Below are 12,565 nucleotides of genomic sequence, written 5' to 3' on the forward strand. Positions count from 1 at the left end.
AATTGATAACCATTCTCCTGAATACAGCATCTTATTCTATCTTCAAATGATATTCTCACGCAAATGCATCTCTAATCCTTCCCTCCAATATCATCGCAAGTAATAGGTGGAACATTGTATACAAGATTTTTTATATAGCTCGCAACAAAGAAGTCCATTACGGTGAGGTCTGGACACCTACGTGGCCACTGACATGCACCATTCTTACTTATCCATTTATTACTAAATTTTCGATTTAAATAATTTTTCACTGAATATGAAAAATTTGAAGGTGCACCATTTTTCTCATTATACTTAAAGAAAGGTCAAGAAGAACCCAACCCAATCCAATAAAGAACTCGATGAAGACACGTGGATACATTTTACAAAAAAAATCGATAAAACATGAAATGACACAAATAGAACTAGGGGACAAAGGGAACCTATACACAGTTTGAAAGAGTTTTAAAATTCATAACTTCCAAATTAAAATATACTGGGTGTCCCATTTAAAATAACCAAGTTATTGCTGTTTAAAGTTGAAAGAAGTATTTAGCAGTTTTTTGAACGTCCTGTACAATACTAAGTGACGTTAAAGTATAATTTATTAACTTCAAGGATCTAAAATACACTCTCCAAAGTTACTTCCTTAAAATTATTTTTTTATTACTAATATTACATTTCTACGCAAATCCTACTTTTTCAATAAAATTGAAATATCTCACAAACAATAAGTCGTAGGTGTGCAGACCCTTTAATAAAGTTCATCTATGTTTTTACGGTGCTTTAAATAATGCAGTAAAATACATAACTTTGATATAGTACGCTTTTCCTAGACACCCTGTATAATCCAAAATATTTTTAAAATGTAGCCGTAATCAACCTACACGTACCCACCTAAACGGGTTTCTATAAGATTTGCCGTTTGGTCCCTAGCGACCGAGGTGTTACTGGTGGCCCACTCTGTATATATAAGAAGAGACCAAAAATTAAATTTAAATTGAAAAAAATTCAAATTTTTATACAATTTTCAAGAATAGTATGGGATGGAAACTACCCTCACATAAAATTTCATACATTTTCAAAAAATCGTATGCAATCCATGTCAAGCAAAAACAAATTAATTTATATGTACATATATAGACAATTTTTTTACTTTTAGACAACCTCTACCAAAAGAATTTTGCTATGGGGAAGTAGATTACCCTCACGTAAAATTTCATGGATTTGTAAAAGGTCTATGGAACACTATAAAGACAAAAACTGTAGATTTAAATGGGAAAAATACTGAGATAATTTTCAAAAAACGATTATTTATAAAATTATAGTTTGGGATGTAAACTACCCTCACTAAAAATTTCATTCACTTTCAAAAAATTCTTGAGGTTCATAGCAAACAAAAAACCAAATTTAAATATAGAAAAATATGTAGCATTTAGACAACTTTCGCGAAAGGAATTATGACTACCCTTATGTAAAGTTTCATAATTTTGCAAAACATCTATGATTTACTAAGGGAGCAGAAAATGTAAAATTTAAATGGAAAAAATAAATGAAACAATTTTCAAGATACTATTTTCCATTGGGATATAGGCTACCTACATATAATTTTATACACCTTCAGAGGATCCCTGGAGGGGGGGATCAAACAAAAAACTGTAACTTTATATATATAGAACAATTTCTAACTTTTTCACCATTTTTGGGAAACGAATTTTAAATGAAGAAGTAGACTAGCCTTACGTAAAGTTACAAAAGGTCTATGGAATATTAAAGGGGTAAATACTGTAAAAAATGGAAAAGAATCTAACTTAGACAATTTTCAAGAAATAATTTTCCATTTTTAAAATTATAGTTTGAAATCACATAAATTTTCATGCAAATAAAAAAATCCCTGTATTTCATATCAAACAAAACAACTATACATTTAAATATATTACACATTTACTATTTTTACAGGACTTTTGATAAAAAAGTTATATACAGGATGTTCGGAAATAGTAGTACTTCACTTNGTTTGAAATCACATAAATTTTCATGCAAATAAAAAAATCCCTGTATTTCATATCAAACAAAACAACTATACATTTAAATATATTACACATTTACTATTTTTACAGGACTTTCGATAAAAAAGTTATATACAGGATGTTCGGAAATAGTAGTACTTCACTTTGATGGTAGATTTGTCGACTCAAAATAAGATACAAATTTCATATAAACATGGGTCCGCAAATCCACCCTAGGGGAGGTAAACATGTTTGAAGATGACTTTAAATAAATGGGTTTTTGCCAATACCTTTTAACTGTTTTAAAGGAGAGGGATACGTTTTGGGTGATAAGTTACCATTAAGAAACATAATTATTTGAGGGTATTAGTTGATCCAGGTTATTACACATGGTGTGCAAACCGGGAGGGTGTGACCACATTTTTATCAAAAAAATTGTTCAGTTAATTTCTGGATATTTTTGTCCTACCATATAACTTTTTGCACTTTAGTAGTAACTTATCACCCAAAACTTATCCCTCTCCTTCAAAGCAATTAAAAGTTATTGGCAAAAAAACATTTATTCAGTCATTTTCAAATGTGTCTTCCTCCCGTGGAGTGGATTTGTGGACCCATGTTTATATGAACTTATTGTCTTATTTTTAGTCGACAAATCTACCCTAAAAGTGAAGTGCCGCTTTTTCCAAACACCCTGTATAATGAAGTAAATTACCCTCATGTGAAGTTCCATAGAGATCTATACAGGGTGATTCAGAACTTATCCTAAAAAAAAATTCTGGATGTACAGGGGACCCTTACAAATACAATTTTGTAAAGAAAAAATCAAAAATGTCAGTTCAAAATTGATTTAAAAATACACTTCTGCACGGCACTGGAAACTGGTCCACTGTAAAACCTGACTTCGCACAATGCGACCGGCATGGCGGTGTGATAAAAACGGACAAAAACTTTCGAAGGAAAGAAATAGATACATTTTTATAGGACCTATTTTATATCGGCAAATTCAAATGCTTATGCCTTTATTAATTATTAATAAAATTAATTTGTGTTTTTAAATAATAAAATCATTTGACATACCCGATGTTACAACAACAATTGTTCAAAATTTTATCCACTAACGTGTAAACACATTTGGGTTCGTCTTACTCACTTTCTACAAACTAACAGAAATGATGTCTTGCTTCACCATAACACAAATGCTTCACCATAATATAAATGTTGTCTTGCTTCACCATAAATTAAAACGATATCCATCAACTCTGAGTTGCTATAGGTACACGCAAACTATTTTTGACACTAACTACTAAAAAACTGTTGTAAACACCACAGATAACAGGTTAAAACTACCGCAACGACGGATTTCAGTATTAGGAGTCACATGGTTCACCACGCGTATTGCGAATGACGCTAGAGACTACAGTTGTCAAGCTATGTAGTGGTTGAATGTACTATAACTTCAATAATTTTTTTCTCGGAAACTAAGGATTTTACAAAAATTTTTTTACGTTATTAACTCCATTTCTCATGCCGCATCTATTCCCAAATTTTTTTGGATAAGTTGTGAATCACCCTGTATATACTGAGGAATCAAAAACTGTAAATTTAAATGGAAAAAATTCTAACTTTGACACTATTTTCAGAAAACAATTTTCAATTGATAAATTTGTAACTTAGAGTAGGCTATCCCCACATATAATTTTATACACTTGCAATGGTTGTCTAGGAGTTATAACAAACAAAAAAAACTGCAAATCTATCAAATTTTATGTGAAAATATTTACTGTCCCTATCCATAATGGAAAATTACTTACTAAAAATCGTTAAAGAGTTAACAATATTTCTGCATTAAAAATTTACATTTTTTAAACTATTCTAAACCTTCCAATCCATGATATTATTTTCGACATTAAATTACATCTCAACATATAATTCTGCTAAAAAAATATCCCTTAAGTAATACAACTATTAGAATTTTTTATCTTATTCATCTGACTATTCATAGTCCCATCAAATCTGAAGAATCCTCTTTAATTACATGTGTAATATTCTTAAACAGAAACTCACCATACTAAATAAAATTTATTTCTTTTTCACTTGAAATCATTTGAAATCTATACATCTGCAACTTTTTCAAATATACAAAAATACCTTAAATCTCTGCAAATAATTCCACCCTTTTTTTTTTTACATGTACAAATTTATCATTCTATGACAACACTACTACGAGGTATTGTCATTAAAAATTACAACAGAAATTTGAAATACTTATATATTTCTCTGATACATTTCGTTTTAAAAACATGTAACTAATATATACCTTTTTTGCAGCAAATATTGTGACGTTTCATAAAACACTTGCATTTTCTGAAAATCATTAAAAAAAATTCTTAAATTTCTTACATACACTAAGTGGTCAATTTTAATTAAGATGCAAGGTACAAGCTGTACATTGATGGAATAGCTAATATAGATATTCGGGACCTTTTTTCAACTTACTAATACAGTAGTACAAATAAATCTTAACTAACGAATTTCAATATTCTTCCATAATTAGTCATTTACATACAGCCCAGTATTTGGGGGTGTCCTAATTAAATTTCATTGTTATGCTAAATTTACACTTTAATTAACTATACAGGGTGTTTCTTAATAACGTGCTAATATTTAAGGAGGTTATTCTTGGGTCCATTTTAAGAAAAAAACTTCATATGAACATAATACGTCCTAAAAGTCTTAACTTTTGAACTACAGGCTGCTAAAGTTTTATGAAAAAAACAATTTTTTATTCTAACTTTGGTATTACCCTAGATATTTTTTCAAATTTGGTACACGCCTTCTATTTTTCTTCAAAAATATTCAGTACAAAACCAGTACAAAACCTGTACAAACGACACTGGCAAAAATAATAAAATTGTTTGTACATCAGAAAATACATCTCGATGAATAGAAGACATGTACCAAATTTGAAAGAATATTTAGGGTAATACCAGTTATCATAAAAAAATGTTTTTTTATAAAACTTTAGCACCCTAATTCAAAAATTAAAATTCTTAGGACATATGTTCATATGAAGTTCTTTTTCTTAAAATGGACCCAAGAATAACCTCTACATATTTGCACGTTATTAAAAAACATCCTATACATTTTTAATTTAGATGGATTTACCATTATTCAAAAGTTTATATATGCCCTGATGTAAATTTTTTTTCCACGAAACTTCCAATAAAATAATTACATGTACATGTTAATATTCAAATAGTGACAAGTTGATTTATATCGTATAAATAATAATAATAATAAACTAGCTCTACAGGCCTAGTAGGCCCATGGCTTGATTGACCACTTTCTTCCATTCCTGTCTGTCCAGAGCTTTTTCCCTCCAACCTTGTACTCCCATTTGTCGCATGTCGTCTTCCACCTCCTTCTTCCACCTGACTCTCGGCCTTCCTTGTCTTCTTGTATTTCCTATTTTACCATTTATTATTGTTGCGGGAACTCTTTCTGGATGCATCCTCGTGATATGTCCCAACCATCTAATTCTTTGTGCCTTTATCACCCCTATTATGTCTGGTTCCTTGTATAATTCTTTTATTTCATTATTAGTACGTCTTTCCCACATACCGTTTACTTCTTTTCCTCCATAAATCTTTCTTAATATTTTACGCTCCCAGACTCTTAGTCTGTCCTGCTCTTCCTTTCTTAAAACCCATGTTTCGCTTGCATACATCACTATAGGTCTTATCATTGACTTATAAATCCTTATTTTTAGTGATTGAGTCATGTCTTTGTTTTTCAAAAGTCTCCTCATTGCATGTACACATCTGTTTCCTGCCATCAGTCTTGCCTGTATCTCTCTTTTTATATCTGGCCTTCTGGAGAACACTGTGCCTAGATATCGGAATTCCTCTACTTCCTCGAAATTGTATACTTTGTTATTTTCTGTTCTTATTGTCAATTTATTGCCTACTTTGTACTCTTTATCTGTCCATGTCATATACTTTGTTTTATTTTCGTTTATCTGCAATCCTACTTTTCGGGCCTCTCTCTCAAGATGTTTTAGTTTTGTTTTCAGTTCTTGCTGTGTTCTTGTTACGATTGCAATATCATCCGCGAACGCCAGACACTGGTGTCTTTTGTGGAAAAGCAACCCATTTCTGTTCATCTTTGCTTCTCTTATTATTTTTTCCAGTAAGTAATTAAATAGCACTGAGGAGATCGGGTCTCCTTGTCTTACTCCTTGTTTCACTTCAAATTTCTCTGATAGTTTTCCTTGGAACTTCACTCTGTTTTCAGTATGCTTTAGGGTTAGTTGTATCAAATTTAACAGCTTTCCTTTAATTCCTATTTCTTGTAATGCTCTACAAAGTTGATTTCTATTTATCCTATCGTACGCCTGTTTAAAATCCACAAATAACACGAATGTGTCTCTTTTGTATTCATAACTTTCTGCTTGTATTTCACGTAAGGTGAAAATCTGGTCCGTTGCGGCTCTGCCTTTTCTAAAACCACATTGGTATTCTCCTATTGTCTCCTCCATATGTTTTGATAAAATTTCTTTTATATACGTAGCGAATATCTTATAGGCCCCGTTGAGTAGTGCTATTCCCCGGTAATTTTCGCATTCCGATCTATCGCCTTTTTTATAGATGGGGCAGACCGCTGCTTCTGTCCATGCCTGCGGAATTTTTTCTTGTGTCCAAATTTTCTCTATTAACTTGTGGATTTTATCACAGAGCTCTTCTCCTCCATATTTAAACATTTCATTTGTTATTTCGTCTATCCCTGGAGTTTTTTTGGTCTTCAAGTTTTGGATTATCTGTCTTATTTTTTCTTTAGATGGTGGTCTTTCTATTTCTTCTTGTACTTGTCTCTCATAATTTTCCAGCACCTGTTCTTCCTCATCCCTATCCTCCTGGACGTTTAGTAGCTCATCGAAGACTTCCACAAATCTTTCTACTATTTTGTTACTGTCTAATAATAATTCTCCACTTTTGTTCTTGAATGCTATTGTTTTATGTACAAACCCCCTTTTGTTTCTGCTCTGAGTCCTTGGTATAAATTTCTGATGTTTTTCAATTTAAATTCTTTTTCCATTTCCTTGACAATTTTCTCGTTATATTTCCTTTTCTTTTCTCTCATATCGTATAAATAGTTTCACAAAAGTTCAAATTTAATAGAGATATTGAATTACATTGGAATATCTTCATATATCTAACTCTCAAAGTAACAAATATGCTTACAATTGTCTATAACAATCCCGTAAACTCCATTATAGCATTTTTCATTGAAATACTTTAAAAAGTTGAAAACATTATTTACAATTAAATAAAACTCGTTTTGAAAGAAAAATGGCACTAAAGTAACTTATTAAAATCAATTTATATATTATGGAAACGTTTTCTTTTTTTATTTAATTCTATTACAAAGCTAAGCTTACCTAAGCTCAATGTATAGTACAATACATAACCCTATATATTAAGTAGTACCATAAATTTTCTAATCATTTGCTCTAAATAATATTATTAAATCATTTCAAATATTTCTCTAATGTATATAATATAATAACATTGTAATAAAATAAGTTTACAGATCAAAATTATTCAACCCCATTATACAAGGTGATTCAGGTTTCAATCCGAATAACTTCATAAATCGATAGAACTGGTTAAAATAATGTTCATTCATGGTATAAACTTTTTTCTTAAATCACATCGTTTCGGAGATAGAGAGCTTTGAAGTAGGATAATTTTTCCCCATTTCTTAACACTAAAAATACTTTTGAAATAATACTTTTAACCATGATTTTCACAAACGTCTATACTTCGTCTCACGTTTATACAAATCGAGTTTAGTTTCTCATGGGTTGCTATAACGTTAAATAAAATTTATGGAGCTGGAGCACTACATTGTCACGAATTTCATTGAATATCTCAGAAACAAGGCCAAATATCGAAAAAAAAAACGAGAGACGAAACAGTTTCAAAATTGACAAAACAAAAGTGGTATGCACCTGTTTTATTAAAATTATTATTTTTTAAGTTTTAAAATGATGTATGGAGGGGATAACACACAAAATACACTTCTAAAAAGGGTGATGGTTCAAATTTAAGTAGCTTATGTAAGATCAAAAGGAGTGTTTGTGTTCCGAATTTCATCTCAATCGGATGAGTGGTTCAAAAGTTATGGGGAAAAAGCGGGAAAAAAATCTACTTCAACGCCCTCTATCTCCGAAACAATACGAAAAAAGTTTATATCATGAATAAACATTATTTTAACCTGTTCTATCGATTAAACCTAAATCACCCTATATAATTCTGTTAAATAAAAATTGTCCCCTTAAAGTAATATAAGAATTAGAAATTTTTTCGCTTATTTGTCTGACTATTTTTGATCTCATCAAATCTAAAGAATCCTCTTTAATTGAATTCAATATTATTAAACAAAAGCTCACTATACTATATAAAATTTATTTCTCAAAAATTCTTAATATATCTTTTTCACTTGAAATCATTTGAAACCTATATATCTCTTTGCAACTTTTTCAAATATTATCCAAAAATACCTTATATTTCTGTAAACAATCCTACCGATGTTTTCATTTCATATACAAATTTATCAATTTATGATAATACTACTACGAGGTATTGTTATTAAATATTACAACAGACATTTCAAATATATTCGTGTCTGATACATTATATTTTAAAAAGATGTAACAAACATACCTCTTTTGTAGCAAATATTATGACGTTCCATAAAACGTGCATTTTCTGAAAATCATTAGAAAAAAAATATAGCGAAAACAAACAAAAAAACCTTAACATTCTGAACGACGTTTATATTTTATGTCAAAAATAAACTTATATTTTTCTCCAATCTCTCCAGAAATTTCATTATAACAATTTTCATTATATTGTACGTATTTTAAAAACTTAAAAACTTTAAAAACTTGAAAAATTAACTAAATCAATATCTCTAAGACCTGTAAAAATTATAATAAACCTGCATATTTCATATTTTTTTATAAAAATAATTAAACCGTTTTAAAATAATATATTGCATGTCATTAAATAAACACATCTATATACATTCTATAATTTAATTTCATTTAATAATTTTTCAATAAACTAAATTATAATAAACCTGCATATTTCATATTTTTTTATAAAAATAATTAAACCGTTTTAAAATAATATATTGCATGTCACTAAATAAACACATCTATATACATTCTATAATTTAATTTCATTTAATAATTTTTCAATAAACTGGAATGTTATAAATCAAAAACATTAAATTTAAACTATAATCAAAATTAACAATTTTTTAGCACCTACCCGTCTGTTAAAACGGAAATTTTCGAGTGATTCTGAGGATGAATCACCTCAAATCGTCACTGTGGAAGTTATGATTCATCATAATGCCGATACTCATATTGAACAAAACTTCCCGGGATCTTCATCACTTGTTGCAGCTTCTACACATTCTAATAACACTCCTGTACCAATTTTAACCCCACCAATGCCTCAAGATGTTATAGAAATTGGTTAGTCCTTTCATTAATTTATTATCGTTACTAATAAATAATATAGAATAAATTATATAACCGTCAAAATCATTTACCTTTATAAATCATTACTTTTTTTTAATCTTTTCTTTCCAGATGTAGAGAACATAGGTGATGAGATAATTCCTGAATTATCTCCATCTTTATTAGATGACCTCCAAAATGAATTTGCTGATTTACCATTTAACAATCGGAGACAAACAGCAAATCAAATGGATGCCGCCATAGCTGATATTCCTACGAGAGAAGACATTCAACAAGATATAGAACGTCTACGGAATATCGAAAATCACTTACCAACATACCTTCTGGCTAGCGAAAGAATTGTACTAGGCGGAACTTACAATTTAGGTCCACTCGATCAAATTTGTATTCATTGTTCTGCTTTTTATTTTCGTGTAGAGCCCGCAAGTCGTGGACACTATACAAAATGCTGTCAACAAGGTAATGTAATTTTAGAAAATTTACCACCTATGCCTGATGTTTTAGCAGCTTTGTTTCAAGGCTTACATCCTTTGTCTGCCCATTTCAGAAGGTATATATTATTATATAATTATAGTTTTCAGTTTGTATCTTTAGAGGCAAACCTACGAGATCTCCCTGTAAGAGGTCCATATGTCTTTTCTGTTAGAGGAAAAGTATATCACCACATTTCCAATGTAAATGTTAATGAGCCGTTGCAACGCTACGGACCTATTTATTTTCTAGATCCAGACGATGCCGTCAATGCCCGAGCACAAAACAATAATCAAGTCTTAGACAGACGATTAATTGTTCTTTTGGAACAATTGCTAAGGGATATAAATCCCTATGCTAGGGCATATATGCACCTACGAGAACGTTACAATTTAGAACGGCAAACTATTGACATACTTCGAGCAGAAGCCGTTCGTAATAACGTAGAACCTCTCCCTTTACAAATGCCAAATATAACATTAGAATTGTTAAATGTTCGTGGAATGAACAGAAGGCAATACGATTTACCTAGAGTCGAAGAAGTTGCAGCTGTGTACAATTTAATGCCAGACGCCCCAGCAACTCCTAATATGCGTATTTATGTACGCGACGAACCCACCAGGTTCCAAAATGTCTCAGAGGAAAGTGAGCATAATGATCCATTAGTATTTCCTCTACTGTTTCCTCAAGGAGAACCGGGATGGTATATAGGAATGCCCCATAGAAATAATAATCGCAATATAACATTATGCGAGTATTATGCGCATCGTTTTGGAATTAGAAATAATGATTTCAGACTTAAATATGGAGGCAGACTAACACAACAATTTGCTGTCGCTGCGTATATCAAAATCGAAAATAATCGTATCAAATATATATTACGCAACCAAGAGAGGTTAAGAGTGACAGAATATGTTGGGTTGGCCAATTATCTACATCGTAGGGTCCAGGAAGGCAATGAGGATGACGAGGCCGCAACATTGGGTAGAATGGTCATTTTACCATCAAGCTTTATAGGATCTCCCCGATACCAACAACAGCTATTTCAGGACGCCATGGCAGTTGTTGGACGCTTCGGTACACCCAGCCTTTTCATTACGATGACAACCAATGCACGATGGACAGAAATAGTGGACAATATTCCCGCAGGTTATACTGCGAGTGACCATCCATCTCTCATGGACAGAGTATTCCAGTGCAAATTAAATGAAATGACCGGACTACGATTAGGCAAGACTGTGGTTGAAAATAAACCCCGGCCCTATAAGATTATATTTAACAATGCAGAAACAGCCCTCAATGTACTAAAAAATAAAAATAAACTACCGCCTCATGCAGGTGCAATAAAAATAAAACAGGACATGACTCCCAACCAAATGTCCCACCTCAATGAACTGCGTAAAGAACTGCAACAAAAATTGGAAACAAATAAAAATCTTACAATCAAGTATGTTAACAAAATACCGATAATTGTAGACGTGTCAGCACAAATACCCAATGCAAAAAGGAGCCGTGAGCAAAGATCACCCCAGGGACTCCCTCCCGGAAAAGTGCCAAAACCTGGCGTAGCTACCAGTCAGTAGCAATCACTTGATATACTTTTTTGGAACTGTCAAGGTATAAACAGCTTAAATGATATGGATATTCAAGAAATTAACCTTTTAAATAAATTTCCAATTATTGGTCTAGTAGAAACCTGGATTACCTCTGCCGAACCTAAACTTCCTAAATCATTAGATAACTATAACTTTTTTCATAGCCCAGCAACAAAAGATAAACAAAAAGGCAGAGGTAGTGGAGGTATACTGCTTCTTGTCTCAAAACCCATTGTAATAAAATCAGCAAACATTGTTAATATATGTAACATGTGGATATTTGTTCGAATACAGATAGTTAATCTTTTTATAATTATAGGTATTGTATACTTTAAACCTGGGTTGGATGATTGCACATGTATAGCGATGCTCGAAGAAACGGTTAGAGAAATAAGTGCCAAATTTCCCAATGATCAATTTGTTTTATATGGGGATTTCAATGCGAGGATAGGGTGTCTGGATTGCCTCAGCGGAGACAACCTCTTAGATAATGATTTTCCCTTGGAGCCTCGCGAATCAATGGATCGGGTAGTTAACACAAGAGGCACACTCCTCGTAGAATCATTAGAAAATCTAAGCTTTTTCAATCTGAATGGCAGATATGAAGATTACCAGGGGTGTTATACATATATTGGACGGATGGGCTGTAGTGTGATAGATCTTGTTTGGGTAAATTTTAGTAGTAGGGACCTAATATCAAACTTTTATGTTAATAAAACCTTTATCTCTGATCATTTTGGCTGTGTTGTATCCCTAGAAAACAAATATCAGCTGCATGAAAACACTGATGTGGATTTAGTCAACCGCGATAAAACTATTATTAGGTGGGATCCAAACAAATCTCAGTCATATAGAAAAATAATATCTGATTATAATCTAAACGCAAATCTAGATTCTGTAGAAGAATTAGACGTTCAGCTTAACGAAGCAATAAGATTATCCACAAAGTTTTTAGGTAT

The 12,565-nt window shown here is 31.4% G+C and overlaps 1 protein-coding gene across 3 annotated transcripts in view; it reads left to right on the forward strand.

Annotated features, from left to right (window-relative positions):
- The window catches only part of LOC111691990, a 26,440-nt gene that overhangs the window by 10,398 nt on the left and 3,477 nt on the right, over positions 1-12,565 (forward strand). Inside the window, exons 3-5 of one of the 3 annotated variants that reach the window (XM_023455587.1) lie at positions 9,319-9,534; positions 9,652-11,628; positions 11,926-12,519. In XM_023455587.1, coding sequence (XP_023311355.1) covers positions 9,396-9,534; positions 9,652-11,594 — 2,082 coding nt within the window. In that variant the 5' untranslated portion in view covers positions 9,319-9,395 and the 3' untranslated portion in view covers positions 11,595-11,628; positions 11,926-12,519. Of the gene's footprint in view, positions 1-9,318; positions 9,535-9,651; positions 12,520-12,565 lie in introns of those variants that run through there. The other 2 variants (XR_002763110.1, XM_023455586.1) reach the window with 2 other exon arrangements.

This window comes from Anoplophora glabripennis, unplaced genomic scaffold, assembly GCF_000390285.2.
Source record: "Anoplophora glabripennis isolate ALB-LARVAE unplaced genomic scaffold, Agla_2.0 scaffold783, whole genome shotgun sequence".
Lineage (NCBI taxonomy): Eukaryota > Metazoa > Arthropoda > Insecta > Coleoptera > Cerambycidae > Anoplophora > Anoplophora glabripennis.